This window comes from Entelurus aequoreus, linkage group LG04 (assembly GCF_033978785.1).
Source record: "Entelurus aequoreus isolate RoL-2023_Sb linkage group LG04, RoL_Eaeq_v1.1, whole genome shotgun sequence".
In the NCBI taxonomy this organism is placed as follows: Eukaryota; Metazoa; Chordata; class Actinopteri; order Syngnathiformes; family Syngnathidae; genus Entelurus; species Entelurus aequoreus.
In genome coordinates, this window is record NC_084734.1 from 36,464,165 (window position 1) to 36,487,104 (window position 22,940).

At 39.6% G+C, this 22,940-nt stretch overlaps 1 protein-coding gene across 2 annotated transcripts in view; it reads right to left on the reverse strand.

Moving 5' to 3' along the window:
- Positions 1–22,940, reverse strand: part of nbas (NBAS subunit of NRZ tethering complex) — a 377,112-nt gene that overhangs the window by 195,306 nt on the left and 158,866 nt on the right. For both annotated transcript variants that reach the window (XM_062044717.1, XM_062044716.1), the window contains exons 33-36: positions 20,134–20,247; positions 15,552–15,665; positions 10,181–10,338; positions 4,459–4,542 (exon numbers count right to left, since the gene is read on the reverse strand). In XM_062044717.1, the coding sequence (XP_061900701.1) occupies positions 4,459–4,542; positions 10,181–10,338; positions 15,552–15,665; positions 20,134–20,247 (470 nt within the window). The remainder of the gene's footprint in view (positions 1–4,458; positions 4,543–10,180; positions 10,339–15,551; positions 15,666–20,133; positions 20,248–22,940) is intronic.

Here is a 22,940-nt window from a genome sequence, read left to right on the forward strand (position 1 = left end):
TTTAAAACCCAGCGGATACCCTGGCCCTGGACAAATCGCTATTTTATCGCAGGGTCAACACAGATAGACAGCCTGTCCTCAGGTGCATGTCTTTGGAGGTGGGAGAAAGCCAGGAGACCCACAGAAGACCTTGTCGAGCACAGGAACCGAACTCAGGACCTTCTCACTATTCAATCAAACCAAATCAAAGTCAGCTGGGATAGGCCCCACCAGGGGTGTCCATCTTCAGCCTTGCCGTGAGACGTCAAACGTTTAATAAGGAGCTTGGTCCGCGATATGTCACAGGGTTACTTTCCATTGTCTTAAAATTTGTGATCTATAAACATGCCGGCATTTAGTGGACAACAGGTGTAAATTTGGTATATGACAAAGTTTTTTACTCTCAAGCGTCAGGAGCAAAGCACCAATTTACATGACCTAATCCAAACATCTTTTCCTTCTCATGGTACAAATAAAATATATCACACGTGGTGTCACATAACACAGAAACTGCTCACTGAACTTTATGGACATTATAAAACATGTTTTAAAATTACACCCATTTAAATCCACTACCAAACCTGATGGGTAATATGCTAAACACTCTCTCCACACCTCCCCATGTTTGATGTATTTTAAATGCTTGATATTTCTGACTGATTACAAATATTTAAGGAGGTCATCACAGAAGTAAACAAGATAGGAGTGGTGGGCATACTATTAATATTCAATGTTTTATCGTTTATAAGGTCTGATGTGGAGCAGGGCGGGGGGATGTTAATAACAGTTATGTGTTGTTGTTCAGTCTGTTAGTTAAAGCTTGCTTAAATCAAACAGTGTGTCTTATCGTTATCTAATAATCTAATAAATCTTACATTCTTTATTTTGGTACAAATGATTGTTGTTACATAACAATACACATTCTGCTGTGTAGCGAAAAAAAAGTGTTGTATTTTGTGTACGAGTCTATGGGTATGACAGCGTATTGACCTTTACCCTCAAAAATATGTCTTTACCACTGGTTGTACAGTATGTTTACATGTTTGGAAAACTTCTCTCTTCAACTTGGTATGAAATTAGCACGCAGATTTAAATCATTGCGATCGCTGATTTTGTGTAAAACCAGCTGTGTAAAATCAATCAGCCCGGGCGCACGGACAATCAATCTGAATGAAACAGCACAAAGAGTTGGATCAAATAATAATACAACATTGTCAGTGAAACTGAAATTAGTGTAGTGATTTCAATATCAAATTTGTTTAGATGCTTTATCTAATTACATTACATTTATATTTAATATTTATATCACTACACAAACTTCAGGACCATAAAAAAATTAGTATTGTATATGCATTGTGTATATGTAGTATATATAGACTGTATATATATCTTTTTTTTTTAAATTATTTATTTATTTATTTTGTATTTATTTATATAAATGATTTTATCCATCCATCTATCCATCCATTTTCTACTGCTTGTCCTTTTCAGGGTCGGTGGTGCTGGAGCCTATTCCAGCTGCATTTGGGCGGAAGGCGGGGTACACCCTGGACAAGTCCCCACCTCATCGAAGGGCCAACACAGATAGACAGACAACATTCACACTCACATTCACACACTAGGGCATATTTAGTGTTGCCAATTAACCTATCCCCAGGTACATGTCCTTGGAGATGTCCCATTTGTAACTGGAGGGAACCCACGCAGTCACTGGGAGAACATGCAAACTCCACACATAAAGGGTCATAAAAACTGCCATGAAGATCACTGGCTGCTCTCTCCCCTCCCTAGATGAACTGTACAGTGCCAGGTGCCTCAAAAAGGCCCACAACATCATAAGGGACCTATCCCACCCTGGACATAAACTTTTTGAACTGCTGCCCTCGGGCAGGAGATACAGGACAATAAAATGCCGGACAAACAGACTTAAGAACACTTTTTACCCGAGAGCAATAGTGTCGCTGAACACAAGACGACAATAATGACTGTGCATGTGAGCTGTGTGCTTGCTATTTTTATGTATTTTATGTATTTTTATCTATTTATCTATGTTCTTATGGTTTTATGTGTTATGAATTGGCACTAAATTAGTTTTGCTTACAATTTCGTTGTACAATGTACAATGACAATAAAGATATATTCTATTCTATTCTATTCTATTCTAAAGGCTCCTACCCCGGGTATCGAACCCAGGACCTTCTTATCGTGAGGAACACGCACTAACCCCTATTCCACCGTGCTATTATATATGTATATAATATTGTATTGATATGTGTACACATATATATTTATGTATAGGGTATATATGTGTGCACCTAGACAATTTTTTTTAGCTCAATGTGGCTACCAAGCTAAAAAGTTTGGACACCCCTGGGCTCCACCCTTACCACTACATACAAGAAAATCCTCCATCCATCCATCCCCTTTCGGGGTCGCGGAGGGTGCTTGAGCCTATCTCAAATTAAATCAAAATCAGCTGGGATAGGCTCCAGCCACATCGTTATGTACAAGAAAACCACATTCCAATAATTTAAATTAAAGTAAGTTATGATAGCTGGAACTTAACTTTTCCAGTGAAAAAAAAAAATGAAAAAAAGTACATGATTTATTTTTAATGCAGGTGATTAGCAACCAGTGCAGGGCTATGAAATTAGTTAATTATTATTAATTTAGAATAGAAATGGGAAAATTAACTATTAAAAACAAAATAGCAGGATAATAGCATTAGTATTTACAGGATATATTGAATGTTTTCTTTTCAGAAATACTGTAGAAGTACGATACAGGTACAGTATGTGATAGGGATGTAATGCTATCAAAATGTCATGCTACGATATTACCATGGTATTAAGTTGTGGTATATGTCCCAAAAACAAAAGACTTAGAAATGTTATAGTGTGTAAAATGAAGTGGCAAGAATGTCTAGTATAAATAATGCTCAAATGTCCTAATCATATTATTACTACAAACAAACACTTATTTTCCCCCTTTTAAATATACTTTCAGTTAAGTAAGTGTCTTTAAATATAAACATCCAGTGCAACAAATGTAAAACAATGTTCACTTTAGTGTCTTTCAACTTTTAACTTTGGAGTAACTCTGTAGTGGACATCTTATACAACTTTGGAAATTGCTGATTGTCAGACAAGTTAATTAAGTTAAAGTTAAAGTACCAATGATTGTCACACACACACTAGATGTGGTGAAATTTGTCCTCTGCATTTGACCCATCCCCTTGATCACCCCCTGGGAGGTGAGGGGAGCAGTGGGCAGCAGCTGAGGGGAGCAGTGGGCAGCAGCGGTGCCGCGCCCGGGAATCATTTTAAGTTAGCTGACAATTTAAGGTTACATATTGTAAATACCGCACAAATTGATGCTTGGCATGCTTGGCATCAAATATATTTTCCAGGTGGTGGTTTATCAAGTTGCTTCTCAATTACTTGTGTTCCCCGCAGTGCAGTGTCACCAAACTTTTTTTTTTGTCCACGCTGACGCCTGGCGCATTTCCTACTTAAAACGTGGAAAACAAATTCATTTAAACCACGAGCTGATTCAATGTTATTGAAACAAAACAACTTCTGATCGAGCTTTATGCGACGTCTTAGTAACACTCCAGATGAAGGCGGCAACTTTGCCTTGCAGTATTATAGGACCAAAGAGGTTGTGTTTTCACCAGGGATTGTTTGTCTGTCTGTTAGAAACATAACTCATAAAGTAATTGATAGATTTTAAGGAAAACGTCAGGAAATGTGCAAAAAAACCTATCCTTTCTTTATACCGTATCACGGTTTGATTGTGATGATTTTGATACCAAAATACCGGTATTCATTACAGTTACACACCTGGTAAATGAACAATGTATGTGTGGATCTATCGAGTCGGTCGGGTGTGTTGTATTGTGCTGTTAATCCCAATTGGGTCGCTTTCTGCACAATAAAAATAGGCTCTTTAAAAAGTCACATTTAGGTAAGAGCCAGTTAACTGTAGCCAAATCATCAAGTTTGCGCGTGCTTGTGTGTGAGTGTTTGTGTGCACGTGTGTGTGTGTGTGTGTGTGTGTGTGTGTGTGTGTGTGTGTGTGCGTGTCAACACTTAGCACACTGTCTTGCACTAAAGATGTTAGTAAAAAAAACACACAAACACTCCAGCGATGTCTTGAGGGGCTTACATATTGAAAGGTGAGGTGCGGGGCAAGGAGGGGAGGAGATGAAGACAACGACAAAATGACAACAGATAATTTAAATAAACAGCCATCCATACATTTAGAGGGGGGAGGATGCTGTGTAAGTCATTAAACATTAACACCCACTCAAGACATCATCAAACTGGCAGGTCTGACAGGGAGCAGAGGAAAAAAAGGGTATAAATAATCCAAAGAACCTTACCACTGGATTTAAACCTCATTAAAAATTCAGGTGGCAACAGAAAATCACAATAAAGAGAGTAAACAAAGCTAATCAATACTTGAAAAAAGACAAACCTTTAATGGCTCGGTGTCGTCTGCTTCATTTTCACACTGTGAGACATCAGGCTCCATTTGGTAGTTAACCGCCTGGTACAGCACCTGCAGCACATAACCAAAAGACGACTGACATTAACACTTGTTTTTAATTCAGCAGTTTAGCATTTTAGCAATGGTGCTGATGCAAAAAATACATGCTTCTAACGTTGTAATTTTGTCTGATTTTAGTGACATTTTCTCACAAGAAATGAGGTGCATGTTTGGGATGTCCTATTTAACATTTTTCACACACATCACATCCGCTTTTTTGTCCTCAGATACGATACGATTTCAAGTCCCGATCTAAAACTTCTACAATACATTATAGTACTGAAAATGTTTTATGGCAAGTAATTAAAGTAAGACACAATAACACATTTTTATGAAGCTTATCTTCTTCAATTTCAAATCTGCTAGTATTGTAGTAAACCAGATGTATTACATTTCTGGTATTTAATGCTAAATACCATTTTTCTAATGACAAAAGTGGCTAGCGCACAACAGCTAAACTAAAGCAAAAACTACTATTGGTTCACATTTAAATCCTTTGGGGTTTGCCCTCAAAGCCTTCCTGTATACAGAGACTTACTCCCTGACTTTGTAAACGACAAAAACGGCCCCAAAATTATTTTGTAACACTGAGACCAAAAAAAAGAAAAATATCGATCTAATCATTTTAGAATATTGATACTCTACAATGTATTGATACTATAGGCATCTGGATCGATCAGTCCTGCTTCATACTGAACCTTTAGCGGTTAGCTTCATGTGTCATCTGCTTGGTGTCTGTAGGTGTGTGTGTGTGTGTGTGTGTGTGTGTGTGTGTGTGTGTGTGTGTGTGTGTGTGTGTGTGTGTGTGTGTGTGTGTGTGTGTGTGTGTGTGTGTGTGTGTGTGTGTGTGTGTGTGGCATGCTTTGCCATTCTTTTTTCTATTGTACTCCAGTGATAATGTAATAACATTTTATAAATGAGATTTTATTTTCCAGCTGTGGTGGCTTTGCACTGTGGATAAACAATGGGGGCGGTATAGCTCGGTTGGTAGAGCGGCCGTGCCAGCAACTTGAGGGTTGCAGGTTCGATCCCCGCTTCCGCCATCCTAGTCACTGCCGTTGTGTCCTTGGGCAAGACACTTTACCCACCTGCTCCCAGTGCCACCCACACTGGTTTGAATGTAACTTAGATATTGGGTTTCACTATGTAAAGCGCTTTGAGTCACTTGAGAAAAAGCGCTATATAAATGTAATTCACTTCACTTCATTTGTTGCAGCTTACCGTATTTTTCGGACTTAAGGAGCACTTAAAATCCTTTAATTTTCTCAAAAATCGACAGTGCACCTTATAACCCGGTGCACCTAATGTACGGCACAATTCTGGTTGTAGTTATCGACCTCGAAGCAATTTTATTTGGTACATGGTGTAATGACAAATGTGACCAGTAGATGGCAGTCATACATAAGAGATACGTGTAGACTGCAAGATGATGCCAGTAAACAACACCAAAACTTTAAATGTTCCATTGAGAATATAGAACATTACACACGGCGCTCAAAAATCTGTCAAAATGTTTTTAGTACGACTTCGGTAAGCTATGAAGCCGCACCGCTTGATGGATTGTCGGTGTATTAAACATACGAGTATTATTATGGTGCGTGTGTAAGGACCGCAAAATGGCACCTATTAGCAGACATATTACCTGGCATTTTGTTTCGCAATGTTATGCAAAACCAACTTTTCTTACCTTCTGGTCTGACCTGCTGATGTGTATTTGGGATCTGCATAAGTCTTGAAAATATGCGCAAGTCCGCCATTGTAGTCCGTGTTGACACCGTAGTCATAATGCTAGGTTCACACCAACGGCGCTTTGACGGCGCTTTAAAGCGGCATGCAAAGCGGCATGCAAAGCGGCATGCAAAGCGGCATGCAAAGCGGCATGCAAAGCGGCATGCAAAGCGGCGTTAAAGCGTAACAAAGCGTGATTAAAGCGTGAGGGTCGTAATGGATCGTGGGAAAGCTTGTAGTGAAGCGGGACATGCGGCAAGATCGGCAACAATTTTTACAAACGTTCGTAGCACCTCTTCCAAATGACGGCGCTTTGCTCGCCACTTTAAAGCGCGGCAAGCGCCGTTGGTGTGAACCAGGCATAAGCTTTTTGTTTTTCTCTACCTTCATATGTGGCATTCATCTTCCGCTGTTGCCATTTTGTATTATAAAGTAATGTAAAGTTCTTACTTATATCTGTCAGTAGACTAGCTATCAATTTAGCGCTAAAACTGTATTGGGTTTACATAATTCACCTACGGAACTTTATTTATTAGAGGGTTCCGGTCGGACGGTTTTTCACGGGACACATTTCCGGCGTTGATGTTGCATTATTGAGCCACGGATGAGAAGATGCTGCTCCGTTATTGATTTAAGTAAAGTCTGAATGTCATTAAAACAGTTAGCTCCATCTTTTGACACGTCTTCCACTCCCGTCCTTGCACGCTACACCGCTACAACAAAGATGACGGGGAGAAAACGCTGTCGAAGGTGAGCCACGTAGATAAGACCGCCCACAAAACGGCAAATCCTGAAGAGACGCTCAGGAAGCTACTTGAAAATGGTCTGTAAAACATAATCTATGAAACACTTTCACCAAACAACCACCATTACATGTTATGTAGACCACAAGATAGTGTTTTAAATTTAGAAAAAAATCATAATATGACCCCTTTAAAGCACCTTATAATCCGGTGCATCTTTTGTATGAAAATAGACCTGAATAGAACCGCTCATCGGCAGTGCGCCTTTTAATCCGGTGCGCCCTATGGTCCGAAAAATACGGTACTCTCAAACTTGAACTGGTGTTCAGGCAAAAGACGCACCCCCTGTATGTGTGTAACAAGGAATATGGAAATGTAATTGTGTCTCCCCGAGCGTGCATCCTTCTTCAAGGAATCTAGCTCATTTTTAGCTATGTAAACACTGGGACACAGCTGCGGTAAAGATTGGTTGGCCTCTGCAGCTCATTAGTCGATTGCCAATCAGTTAAAAAAGGCAAATTCCGGCCCACCAAACGATCCAATGATCAGGACATCTCTCGTGCATATCATTAAAACTAAAAACAGAAGAAATACAATATCCCAGCAAATAACTTAAAACAAAGCTAATACACAAATAAGTAATGTATTTTTGTAAAGTTAACAAAGACATTTTAGTTATTTTCAGAAGGTTAATACTGGGCTAAGACTACATTTTGAATATTGTGTTAGTTGTTGATAGTTTTTTTTTGTGTCTAAAAATTTCCGTACAAAATATACTAAACAGTCATGTAAACAGTCTGTACTAGTTGACTAATTCAAAAAACAAAAAGGATGTCGGAGCAATTTACAGTAAAAATGTTAAGCTTTACAAAGGCTAATGCTAGGCTAAAGCTGATTTTGTAAATATATTTTATCACCAGTGTTGAGACTAATGCGTTACAAAGTAACGTGTTACTGTAACGCCGTTAGTTTCGGCGGTAACTAGTAATCTAACGTGTTATTTTTTATATTCAGTAACTCAGTTACCGTTACTACATGATGCATTACTGTGTTATTTTACGTTATTTTTTATGTAGTATCGGCTAGAAACAGAAGATCTGAGTGTGTTTTATTGGAGCGCTGCAGTGTCGTCCTTCTGAATCTTCTTGTGTCACAAGCCGGAGAAGAGAGACGCGCGCTCTGTGTGTGTCTGGGTGTGGGGAGGGCAGGGGAGGGGAGGGGGGGGGCGTGTCTGACCATGGCGGAGCTGCGTCGAGTTTGTCGAATATGTAGATATTCTCACTACTTTTCTTTTGTCGAGCACAAAGAAAATAACATTTAAGTTAAATGTAAGTTGTGTCTTGGATCAAAGATCCCATTTACTGCCCAAAACAGCAATTCAAATCTGCTGAAACACCTACAAAAGCAACATGCTTCAACGAAGGTAGTAAAGAGAGACACAGACTCCGATGCCACTTTCCCTCCACCACCACCACTTAAGGATTAACACTGCCTCTGCTCATCATTCATCACTGAAGGTACACACTCTGTCAATTCTCTTATATACTCTTTCACTCTAGACTTCTAGAGTGTTTGATTATCACATCACTCTAAATGTATAGACTATAAGGTTCACAAACGGTTGGGACGGTATAGCTCGGTTGGTAGAGCGGCCGTGCCAGCAACTTGAGGGTTGCAGGTTCAATCCCCGCTTCCGCCATCCTAGTCACTGCCGTTGTGTCCTTGGGCAAGACACTTTACCCACCTGCTCCCAGTGCCACCCACACTGGTTTAAATGTAACTTAGATATTGGGTTTCACAATGTAAAGCGCTTTGAGTCACTTGAGAAAAAGCGCTATATAAATGTAATTCACTTCACTTCACTTCACAAACATAAAGAGGGATGCTAGTGAGTGTTTGATTATCACATCACTCTAAATGTATAGACTATAAGGTTCACAAACATAAAGAGGGATGCTAGTGGGCCAGGCCAATCTTTCCTTTTCTCTAAACTAAAACTGGGGAAATGTGTAGAGTGTTCTGGGCTTCAGACATGGTTTTGTTTCAGAATTCCTTCAGAAAAAAAACACCTGGTTAGGCTTTGTGTATGTACGGTAGTGTGTGCCTTCCTTGCTTTACAGCTATGTTGTTATTATGCCGTTTGTTACTTATGTATGTTATGTTGCAGCTATTTAAAATGGTTTTGTCAATTTGTTCTGGCCTGAAACAAATTGGCCCTTTGAAACATATCTTTGTCTTTGTGTGTTGTATGTAGACCACATTGCTTGGCAGAGTTCAGTGATGCAAATGCATGTCAAGTTGATCAACAGATTGTATTATTCTCCAGTGCAATAACAGTACTGAAATGAAGGCTAAAAGGGCATTAATGAGAGCTTTAAAAAAAAAAAGAAGAAAAAAATAAGTAACTAAATAGTTAGTTTTCACAGTATCGCATTACTTTTTGGTGTAAGTAACTGAGATAGTAACTGAGTTACTTTTGAAATGAAGTAACTGTAACTAGTTACTGGTTTCAGTAACTAACCCAACACTGTTTATGACGCATGTAAAACATCCACTTAAATGTAATGAAAATACTGAATTGTTCATCTCTTGTCTTTATCTGAGACATTATAGATCGAGACCTGTTTATGCTGCAGCTAATCTAAAGCTATCTTTAATAATGGAGTTACAATTACACATTATGAAATGTCTATATTTACGTCATTCACAGTTGCTATGAGTTAGCTTAGGAAGGCTAATGTGGGGCTACATTTTGTAGGGCTTTTGATCAAATCTTACTAAATTGTCATGATCTAGGTTTAATAAGTTGGAATCATTTATTTGAGTTTTTTTAAGAATCTTTATTTGAATTATCTACAGTGAATTTGAGTTAGCTTGGTCTAGCTAGTGCTAAGACAGGGCTAAATATTTAAAATTTGTGCTCATCACTGTTTTTATTGGCATCTGATTGTTTTGTTTTATAGAAGCCTACTAAATTTACATAAAAAATTCTCACAAGCAACTGTAGGTTATTTCCGGTGAAACTTGAACGTCGTCTATATTTACGTCATTCACAGTAGCTATGAGTTGGCTTGGGAAGGCGAGTTTTTACAGTGGACGTCGGTCACTTTGAATGTGTTCATCTCAAATCTAGAGACTGATAAAAATCCAAGTAAAGAAGACTGAATATTAAGGATGACCTGAGTCTGCAGGTCACTGGAGGCTGCCAGGAGAGTGGGGATGTTGTCAGGAGGACAATGGGTAAGAGAATAGGCCATCAGCTGCTGCCTTGCTTCTAGGCCAGTAAAGCCCTCGCATTGACCCAGCAGACTGCACACATCCCAGGCTGGACTGTAATCTGTAAGGGGGGCAAAGAATCAAAATTTGGAACTGCTATCACAATAAGAGCATTGACATTCTTCCGCATGGTGCGAAGACTTGTAGCACTGCTTCGTGTCTTTTTTTTTGTGTGTGTGCTGGTGCAACATTAAAAGCGAGGCCAGCCAGACAAAAACATAATCTCGTTAAATCCCTCCAAGGCTAATTGTGTGAAGCTCAAAGGCTACAATTACACAGACACACGTATATTATATTTCCATAATCGCTCTCTGGAGTGGAGCGCACACACAAACTTGGCCAACCTTGAATGGGACCATTTGCAGTTAATTGTTTAAAAGGCTGGCACACATTAGAAGAGACACTAATTTTAAAATAGAGTGTAAACAGACTCAATCTTATAATAGAATATACAAGTAGAACATGTTAACACTTCCTGGCTCATCGGAACTTTCTTTGGCCTTATTTTGAAGTCATACTCATTACAAAAAAGCACAGAGACTGAGTCACCAACGCATAGGATTCTTTGTTTGAGCACTTGGACCAGTTTGTTACACACAATGTTTGGCCGTATGATAACCGAAAACGAAAACGGTGCCCCTTTGGGCGAAAAAGTTCACATACGTAACTCTAAATCATAAAAAAAGTTGTTGAAAACGGAGGTACACTATAGGGGTGTCTCGATACAACTACACTTACGATACAATCCCGATAATAGAGTCTAGATAGATAGATAGATAGTACTTTATTGATTACTTCAGGAAAATTTAAAAGTTGTTAAAACTAATACTTGAGTATTAGTCGAAACCGATATTAATTTGATACAATATTAGCACAAATCATAGTACATGCTTTCATTATTTTGCATTGTGGAATGTTAGAAAAGTGAAATGACTTAAACAGAGAACAATGGTAGGTATGAAAAATACTAACCTACAGTGTATCCGGAAAGTATTCAGTGCTTCACTTTTTCCACATTTTGTTACGTGACAGCTTTATTCCAAAATGGAATTAATTCCTCAAAATTATACACACAATATTCCACATGAACATAAGTATACACAGCCTTTACCACAAGGCTCTACAGTGAGCCCAGGTGCGTCCTGTTTCAACTGATCATCCTTGACATGTTCTTACAGCTTAATTGGAGTCCACCTGTGGTAAATTCAGTTGGTTGGACATTATTTGGAAAAACACACACCTGTTTGTAAATAAAGTCCCACACTGCATGGCAGAGCACAAACCAAGCAAGAAGTCGAGTGAATTGTTCGTAGACCTCCGACACAGGGTTGTCTCGAGGCACAAATCTGAGGAAGGGTACAGAAAAATATCTGCTGCCTTGATGGTCCCAATGAGCACAGTGGCCTCCATCATTCGTAAATGAAACAAGTTTGGAACCACCAGGACTCTTCCGAGAGCTGCTCGGCAGTCTAAACTGAGCGATTGGGGAAGAAGAGCCCTACTCAGGGAGGTGACCAAAAACCCGATGGTCACTCTGTCAGAGTTACAGCATTCCTCTGTGGAGAGAGGAGAACATTCCAGAAGGACAACCATCTCTGCAGCAATCCACCAATCAGGCCAGACGGAAGCCATTTTTTAGTAAAATGCATACGGCAGCCCGCCTGGATTTTGCCAAAATGCACCTGAAAGACTCTCAGACCATGAGAAACAAAATTCTCTGGTCTGGTGTGGCGTCAGTCGGAGGATACCAGGCACCGCTCATCACCAGGCCAATACTATCCCTACAGTGAAGCATGGTGGTGGCAGCATCATGCGGTGAGGATGTTTTTCAGCGGCAGGAACTGGGAGACTAGTCAGGATACAGGGAAAGATGATTGCAGCAATGTACAGAGACATGCTGGATGAAAACCTGCTCCAGAGCGCTCTTGAACTCAGACTACAGCGATGGTTCATTTTTTAGCAGGACAATGACCCAAAACACACAGCCAAGAAATCAAAGGATTGGCTTCAGGACAACTCTGTACATGTCTTTGAGAGGCAGTTAGAACCCAGACTTGAATCCCATTGAACATCTCTGGAGGGATTTAAAAAAATGCTGTGCACTGATGCTTCCCATCCAACCTGATAGAGCTTCAGAGTTGCTGCAAAGAGGAATGGGCGAAACTGCCAAAAGATTGTGCCATCATATTTAAAAAAAACTTCCAAAGGCTAAAAAACGTTCTCAAATTGTCATTATGGAGTATTGTGTGTACAATTTTAAGTACCAAAATTAATTTACTCCATTTTGGAATAAGTCTGTAACATCACAAAATGTGGAAAAAGTGAAGCGCTGTGAATCAATCAATGTTTATTTATATAGCCCTAAATCACAAGTGTCAATTGAAAGTGAATGATGTTGAAGATGTTCTACGAGTCGGTGGTGACGGGCGCCTTCTTGTACGCCATAGCCTGCTGGGGCAGCGGGCTGAGAGCGAGGGACGCAAACAGACTGGATAAGCTGGTAAAGAAGGCCAGTAATGTGGTGGGAGTGGAGCTAGACTCTCTGGTGGTGGTGTCAGAGAGGAAAGTCTAGCAAAGCTCCTGGCCATTATGGACAACACCTCCCACCCACTACACTCGGACCTTGCGGAGAGAGTGAGCACGTTCAATGGCTCAGACTCCCAAAATGCAACACGGAACGACACAGGAGGTCCTTCATACCGGCAGCCATCAGACTGTAATGCATATGTTCCTTTTTGACTGCACTTAAATGTAGAATATATGTAGAATATATTTATATTATTCATCCATCCATCCATTTTCTACCGCTTATTCCCTTCGGGGTCGGGGGGGGGGGGGGGGGGGGGCTATCTCAGCTACAATATATTATATATTGTATATAATATATATTATATTATTTATTATTATTATTGTCTATTGTGAGCGAACTGTGGTGCTGAATTTCCCCCAGGGATCAATAAAGTACTTTCTATTCTATTCTATTCTATTCTAATACTTTCCGGATACACTGTATTTATTAGTAAGCATCTGGAAGGAACTTAAGCTGCCTTTAAATCGAAGTGGAGTGGTACTTTTTTTGGTGACACTTAGTGGCCAAAGTAATTCATTGAGTTAAACTTGTGACCCAGTAAACTGAATGATGCGGACCCATTTGTTACTGGATACTTTCCAATAAGCTTCTGCTTTGGAGACTTTGTATGAGTAATTAATATACAACTATAATTATGTGATACTTGTTTATAGTGACACGTGTGTTTTAGTCTGCAAAATTGTTCAATTATGGACACATATTTTGTATGTCATAAGTTGAATGGCAACACTAAATTAGCCCTCGTGTGAGAATGTCAGTGTGAATGGTTGAAGGGATGGATGGATGGGTGGATGGATGGATGGATGGGTGGATAGCTTGTGTGCTTCTCTTAGCTGTAGTATAGCTGTGAGCTCCTAGTGGTCTTTATCCTACCATGTTTACCTTTTGTAAATGACTACACTAAAATACACAATTACCGGAGGACACTTAGGTGTTAACTGGCTGTCCAGTTTTGCACAAGTAAACTACTGTAGGACTGCTTGATATCTTGTTATTAGATGCAAACCAATATCTGATAATTGTTTTTTTCTAAATTACTTCAGGACACCCCTATACAGTATATTATATACAGATTGTACTGAAATTAACAACCATGATCAAAAGGTTAATCCATGTATTATATTGAAGAAACACACCAAATTCATCAAACTGCAACCTAAATTTTGGGATTTTTTTTGGATTGGATTTATGTTCCAGATTCTCGATCCAGATCCTGAATAAAGACCTTTGTCCATATACTGTATATACAGACGGTTTTAAACAATTAGGTCATGACAAAGCAGAACACTTCATTGAGATCTGTTCTCGATTTTATGTTCGTGTAAAAACGATTATCCAGATTGTCAATCTACATCATGAGTCCAGGATCCGTACAGTATATCCAAAAAGTGAGTACACACAATCATTTTTAGTACAGCATATCTTGTCAGGGGACAATACTAAAGAACAGTGGTTCTCCAACTTTTTTCACCAAGTACCACCTCAGAAAAAACTTGGCTCTCCATGTATCACCGTAATGATCAATTTTAAAATACAGTAGCGTAGTAGGCCTAAGTAGTCAACAAAAACAAATAAGCGGTTTTATTTAACAAGTATATTTAATATTTTTGGCCACTGTAACATTACACATAGTTTGAACAGTTATACTGTGTTTGAATATAAGAACATAGGGAGGGCGTGGCGAAGTTGGTAGAGTGGCCGTGCCAGCAATCGGAGGGTTGCTGGTTACTGGGGTTCAATCCCCACCTTCTACCATCCTAGTCACGTCCGTTGTGTCCTTGGGCAAGACACTTCACCCTTGGGTGCTGGTTAGCGCCTTGCATGGCAGCTCCCGCCATCAGTGTGTGAATGTGTGTGTGAATGGGTGAATGTGGAAATACTGTCAAAGCGCTTTGAGTACCTTGAAGGTAGAAAAGCGCTATACAAGTATAACCCATTTATCATTTATCATTTAACATAAAACAATACATTTTAATCAGGTGATTATTTGGCGTACCACTAGATGTACCACAGTTGGACAATGATTGCTATCGAAAGTAAACTTGGGCTACATTCACACTGCAGTTGGTTACATACTGTATCCGATTTATATCCACACAAAGTTCTTACTGTCTAAATAACTGGTGAGTATCAAGATAATTGTGTTTTGACAACTGTCTGGGGCTGCATGATTGCTGCCACCACTGAGCGAGCTGTAGTTCAATGAGGGGAAACATGAATTCCGAAATGTACTGTGACATTGTGAAGGAGAAATTACAACTTTTCAACATACAATAAGGAGCCAAGACACTTCCAAGATGACAAGTGCCTTGCTGAGGAAGCTAAAGATGAAGATGAAGGGTGTGGCCAAATATAAAACCAATTGAGGAAGGAAGGAAAGTGGAGATTTTTATCATGGAGTAGAGGAAGAGAATTTTAGTAACAACCTGTGCACCTCTGGTTAATCGTATGTCCAAGAGCATTAAGGCAGTGCTACATAACAATGGTGCGCACACTCAAAAGCAACTCTATACTGCCATGCATGCTGTACACTGACTACTCTAAACTATATCCAAGTTCATTTTCTATTGTATTGTCCCTCAAGAAGTACAGGTATGAACAAACATATCCTCCATGGTACTGAAAGGTAAACACAACTTTCACTGTGTTAGTGAGAGGGTGTCAGCGTGAAGCTAACAACATACCTGCAGCCATGAGGTCCTGACAGTGAATGTAAGCAGCCTTGAAGTCCAGATACTGGAGAGCTTGCTCCGCTAGCAGGGTCAACACTTGCCCTTTGCGTGCGGCCTCATCATCTCCTTGAAACACACACAAACACAAACACACACTCATAAATGTTGTTTTAAAAATGATATTAATTTTCTCTTGATAAATGTCAACCTCATCCGTCAAGACGCCCTAAACAGCAAATCTCATAATCCTGTTTATCACATCTAGCATCTATCTTAATAAATCTCTTTTCCAACTTCACACAGGAACGGAAGGTTGAAACGTCCTGGCGTATTAGCGGCGGCGGGGGCAGGAGGCAGCGGAATATTAATCGCCATCCGCCGTAAATGAGGTTATTGCAGTGGCTCTTCATCTCCGCAAGGGAGGAATTAAATATTAAGAAAAAGCGTCTCGCTAAATGGGGGAATCATTTCCACTATGATATGAGTGCTGCTGGGATTGCTTTCGGTGTTAGCATTCATGCAGCATCTCATGTCCAATGGCAAGCCATGACCAAGACGACAAAGAGGACACAAACTACAGATCAAGATCAGACTATGATGAAATATACAAGACAGAAATTAGAGGTTGTTGCAGTTGTTTTAGTAATTTGTTTTTTTTCTCTGTCATTTTTTTGTTTAGTTAGTCATCTTCATACTTGCCAACCTTGAGACCTCCAAATTCGGGAGATTTGAGGAGGTTATGTGTGTATACACATCTACACACACATAACACTCCTCTCTACTCATTGCTGTATTTGAAAGTGCAATGCTTTGCAGCCTTTGAAGGAGCATAGGTATGTGCAGTGTAATATTCTGGGTTGGAGTCAATAACCAGGCGAGGTGATGAAGTCACGTCCACTCTTTACTTCATACTTCAGAACCGACTCCCACACTTGCCGTCAGGGTGCGCAATACAACGTAAACTGTTGGCCAACCAAAAAGTAACCACAGAACACTACAGTGTTCTGTGATTACTTTTTAAACCGTTGGCCAACCAAAAAGTAACCACAGAACACGATAGTGTTCTGTGGTTACTTTTTAAACCGTTGGCCAACCAAAACGGTTTACGTTGTATTGCGCACCCTGACGGCAAGTGTGGGAGTCGGTTCTGAAGTATGAAGTAAAGAGCGGACGTGACGAGAGGCTGTCCTCACTCAGGTCCGCACGGACCTGGAGGAGGCGTGCCTTAAGTCCGGCTGGAAATCGGAAGAAATTCGGGAGAATGGTTGTCCCGGGAGATTTTCGGGAGAGGCACTGAAATCCGGGAGTCTCCCGGAAAATTCGGGAGGGTTGGCAAGTATGGATCTTAAAAACAATATTCATTGAGTCCACATTAAAATGTAGCGTTACACTTTTCACCCTTCGGTTCCAAAATGGTCCTTCTCATAACAGCGTTACATAAACAACGAAAGATTGGAATTAATATATAATCTCTACAACTAAACTATGCCCATATACACCTCAATTTTGAACACCCCAATTTATGCATTATTTGTTTGCATGTAACAGCATAAATATTCTCTATGAGATGTTTGAGGGTTCCTGGTTAGATCCCCGGCTTCCATCATCCTAGTCACGTCCGTTGTGTCCTTGGGCAAGACACTTCACCCTTGCTCCTGATGGGGCATGGCAAAGCAGCTCCTGCCATCAGTGTGTGAATGTGTGTATGAATGGGTGAATGTGGATGTGGAAATAGTGTCGATTTCATTTTCGTTAAAACAAATCATGGTTTTATACAATGAACTTTAAAACGATAAATCAAGAGTCAAATGTTTAGTACTCTAAGGTTCCTTGAGGGTTGGGCTGGGCGATTTGGCAAACAAAATGATCACTATTAATTTTTTCATATGATCCGAGCTCGATTAATATCACGTTTTATTTTATTTTTATTAAAGGCGGATTGTCCCGTGCAGGATTATATCGAGCACCGCATCACTACTCTTCATTACTGCATTATCTTGTAACAGACAATTACATCATGTTTGATCAAGGTAATACATGCTAACAGCTGACAACTGTCATTTTGTTCTTATCTATAACCGTGCAACAGTACAGGTAACCCACGCTACGCTCTGTACCTCGGTTTTAAGGTCTCGGTTTTTTTCCTCTCAAAAGTATTTTGCTAATTTGCTTGTCTTCACAAACTTCATTCTGCAGTAAACAAAGTATCATTGGTGTACTGAATACTACAAGACTTTTATTTCAAGTTACCATTTACTAAACAACACTTTCAAATGGTAAATAATTAGTTGTATTCTTTAATTACACAGGTGGGTAATCAGTGTTACCCACCTGTGCTTTGGCAAACAACAAGCGGTGACCCAGATTGTGGAGTTTTTTTGAAGCCCAACTACTGTATTCTATATTTTCAAAAAGTACGTTAAAGTGCAGTTTGAAATGGATGAAACTGTAAAATAATGTGTACCAAGATAAAATAAGTTTAATGATTATTTCAGGAACAAAATGTTTTTACCCACAAACTCAAACATGACTTGAACACACAAAGTGTCTGTCTGAAGAGCTTTTTAGTAGTATATGTTATATCAGAGGAGTTGAATATTTGCAGACACATAAATAAGAAGTCTGATTAAAAATATTTATATACAAAATACCTTTTTCAGAAATTAGTAGGTGTGTTTATTCTCCCGGTTGGGACCAATACATTAGTTCAGTCACAAATACATTCTCTGCCTGCTTGCGAGTCCACATTCTGGGCACGATTACCGGTGACCTGCATTGAGACTAAAGTCTATCACTGAAGTCGCTGCTCCTTCTCAATATATGTTATGTTTCAACTTCCATGCCAGTCTTAGTCATATTTCTTTATTTTATTCTTCTGGGTTGTACTTCCAGCTCTGTGAGAGGGAAGAGGCACAACGCTAATTGAACATTAATTACGTCGTGACGAGGCAGACTTTGGCGACGGTGGAACGAGATGGCTGCGACACTTGACACAAACACTTTCACACAAATACACAAAAAACGTACGTAAACACACTCACATTAACAGACACACACAGGATCACGGTCAAAAAAGGCGGATTGTTCCGTGCATGATAATACCAACCCCTACTGTTTACTGCTGTGCTATCTTCTAACACAGAGGTCCCCAACCTTTTTGTAGCTGCGGACCGGTCAACCGTTGAAAATTTGTCCCACATAAATAAATACAATCATGTGTGCTTACAGACTGTATCCCTGCAGACTGTATTGATCTATATTGATATATAATGTATATATTGTGTTTTTTATGTTGATTTCATAAAAAAAAAAAAAAAAACATTTTTTTTTTTTTTTTAATTTCTTGTGCGGCCCGGTGCCAATCGGTCCGCGGACCGGTACCAATCGGTGGTTGGGGACCACTGTTCTAACAGACATTTCCGCCATGTTTGATCGAGGCAATAATGCTGACAGCTGATCACCGTGGTCGAACTCAAATTAATCGCAATCATCGATCTACCTAAAAAGGTTATTATATTTTTGCAATTACTCCAAAATTCAGCGTCATGACAAAGACCAGAAGACGGGCTCACATTACACCAGTTTTGAAATCTCTGCATTGGCTCCCTGTGTGTTTCAGGATACATTTTAAGGTTCTTATTATGCTTAATAAATGTTTTTATGGTATTGGGCCTTCTTATCTTTCAAATTTGTTTTTACCCTATGAGCACTGAGATCCTCCGGCACTCATCTTCTAATTATTCTAAAAGTCAGGACACATAGTCATGGGATGGCATCTTTCCACCATTATGACCCCCATCTATGGAACAGCTTGCCTGAGGACCTCAGGGCTGCGGAAAACGTTCATGTTTTTAAGAGCAGGCTTAAGACCCACCTTTTTGATTTGGCTTTTACCTGGTATTAATTATTTTAACCTGTATTTTATTCTTTATCTCTACTCATGGTCCTTACTATTTTACAAGTTGTATTATTTTTATTTTCCAACGTTCCTCAGATGAGCCATCTGCCTCAAGGGTTATCGGCTGTGCTTACGGGGGCAGGTTGAGCTCTCACGTACTGTTACAACCACGCAAAATTTCAATTTGAGCCAAATAAAACAGTGACCTGTGTTTGATGAACAATCAACACTATGACCAAAACCAAACTTCATTAAAAAATATACGTTTTTAAGAAAAAAAGCCATGTTTCTGCGAACAACACTGACTGTTGATGCACAGAAGCTTTTGTGCTCCTTCCTTCAGTCAGCACAAAATAATTCTAATTTGGAGTATGATAATTAGCCCCTCCTCTCAGACTAAAACCTCCTTACTTAAGCCTTTCCATAAAGCGGAGGTAGGAAGCCAACCACCCTCCAGGCTTTCTGTGGCGGCGGCACTGAAGTGATACCTGCATGAAAAATTTACCGCCGCGGTCTCAGAGGTACAAACCCTTCAGAAGCTGCAGTTTTTTATTTAAAAATATGTTTATGCCTCTTCTCATCTCCCGCTGCCTGTGGTGGTGAGCGGCGTTGCGAACAAAATGCCACCAGGATCCTTTGGCCCTCGAAGGAAGTTCAAATAAATCAAATGCAACGCTTTATCGCCTGTGTTGGTACCTGCCACTCGCAGCAGAGAAGCCAGACTCAGTAGAGTGTTGGACTGCTTGTAGGCGGTGGAGCAGTGGGCGATGCACTCCTCGATGAGAGACAGACGGTCTGAGCGCAGACGCACTGCAGGGGCAAGAGGAAGAGGAAGAGGGCGTTGAACTTGTGTCAGGAAAGTAACATAGTGAAGAGTAATGTCTCTGCTACCACTTAAGATGCACCTGCACTATCAAACTAGAGCCCAAAAAGGAGCTGTATTCCTTCACAAAGATACTAACGCCCACTGAGGGCAGTTTCTGGTATTTTTATTATGTAAACAAATCCCTCTGTATGTTCAGTTCAGTGCAAAAAGATGTATAGGTACTGTATACGCAGATGCGCATAATATTGTGGGCAGTAATTATATACAGTGTACAAATTACTGTATATACATGCTCACGTACAGTACAGGCCAAAGGTTTGGACACACCTTTTCATTTCAATTCGTTTTCTTTATTTTCATGACTATTTACATTGTAGATTGTCACTGAAGGCATCAAAACTACGACACCTGTGAAGTGAAAACCCTTTCAGGTGACTACCTCTTGAAGCTCATTGAGAGAATGCCAAGAGTGTGCAAAACAGTGATCAGAGCAAAGGGTGGCTGTTTTGAAGAACCTAGAATATAAAACACGTTTTCAGTTATTTCACCTTTTTTTTTTAAGTACATAACTCCACGTGTTCATTCATAGATTTGATGCCTCCAGTGACAATCTACAAATAGTCATGAAAATAAAGAAAACGCATTGAATGATAAGGTGTGTCCGAACTTTTGGCCTGTTCTGTATGTATGATGTGGCCGGTGAATGTATGAATCTTCAATAAAAATGATACTACAAAACAAAAAAAGGTTTAGAAATCATTACATGCATTAGCAGAAGTCCAAAGTTTGGAGCGTTTCTCATGCTGTTGAATGCAAAAGCTGTTGATAAAATAAATACAAATCAATGTAAACAAAGAATCATATTACCATGTTTGCTAATAACCCCTTTGCTATTTGTGGTTTAACTGTACTTACTGTAACACAACAGTTGCTCAAAATTAAGAACACTGTTTTAAAATATATATTAAAAAAAAAAGACCATATGAAAAAGCGCCTTCTTTGAGATGGGTACCTCCCACATTTGAATTAATAAGGTACCAATTCCCGGTATCTGGGAATTGATTCCGGTACTCAACCGTGCCAATTTTCTAAAATTGTGTGTGTGTTCATGTGTTGATGAATAATAATCTATTTAATAATAAAATCAATATTTTTATTTATCATTTACCTGTGAGCTGATAAGGATAACTGCTGTCCAGTTGTTATATCTTGGTTTGTTACACTTCTAAGCCTAATTTGCAAGTAGTAGGCTTTGACATTGTTTAATTGTAACGCGCACCTTTGTTGTGGTTAGTTGGATGCCAAGTTTGTTGAAATCACCATGTAAAACAGCTAATGCTAATCAGTAGCATGTCTATGGCAAATCCAATGTATATTAGCATAGAGCTAAGAAGTGGAGCCTTACTTTAATTCTGAGTGTTTTCAGGCATACTTATACATAAACTTGCATGATAACCTTAAGGAATTTTAATGAACTTGTTTGCCCGTCAAGTGATTGAGTCGGCCGAAACTGCAACCAGAAGTGACGTCACTTGCACCAAAGGTATCAATATATGGCACTGTTTGATTTTTGTGAATCGATACCAGGTAGTACCGACGGAATTCAGTACCTAAAAAAGTACTAAATTAGAGTACCAACCCTTACGCCCTCCATAAGCCTTCACTCCTCTGTGTTATCTTAGAGCGAATACAAAAAAGAAATCTTGGAAAAGAGCTGATCTATTATCAAAGCTTTTCATTTCTAAATTCTTAAATACACTATTTTGTGAATACTGTACACACGTCCTTGAAGGAGTGCAGGTGAACAGAAAGTACAATAGTGTGGCTCTCAGCTGTAATAATCACATACCACAACCTTTTCTTTAGCTTTTAGGATGTCTAAAAAAAAAAGAAGAAAATGTGTTTTATTACAAGTCTGTCACTGTGCTCGATGCCGGCAGCTCAGTTTGATGAGGGCACTGGAGGTGGGGGAATGGGGCGGAGGTAGGGTCTTGGGAGAAAAACAAGGTCTTGGTTCAGAGGGGAGGCTCATTCCAGCCTTACTTTAACGCTGTCGAGTGGCTGTTTACTGATGGAGCAGAAAGACGTGAGCTGTACTGTGGTTTGCATTTGCCGCACAGCTGTGAGACCACGCTAACACACTGCAAAAACCGACGTTTATGACATCTAAGCGAGCTTAAAAGAGAACTACACTATTCTGGATTTTTGCCTATAATTCCAAATCCCTTTGTAAGAACACATTTCAAAAAAATGGTATGCATTCTAAGTCGTAAAATACAGAAAGTACAAGGTGGCTAACGATGCACTATTCCGCACATAAATCCTTCTAAAAAATGTTTTTTAAAACCCCGCCAACTATACTCCATCTACATCTTGTGACTCAAATATTAATCAAGTATTAGCGTTAGTTATTATAAGCGCTAACGCAGATAAAAATATTTAGTGACGGCGTGATCACAGAGGGCCGGTGAGCTGGTGAATTGCCATTGAGCTTGTTAAAGTCAATTCTAGATAGAAAAAGGTTGTGGCCATTAACCGAGAAGTTGGTCAACTTTGACATTCAACTTATGACTAGAGATCGCGAGAAAGACAGGAAAAAAATGATTGTTTTTGGGGTTTTTTGTAAACCTCCGGGTGCATTATGATTCATTCTTCATCTCAACTTGAGGTGATTGTT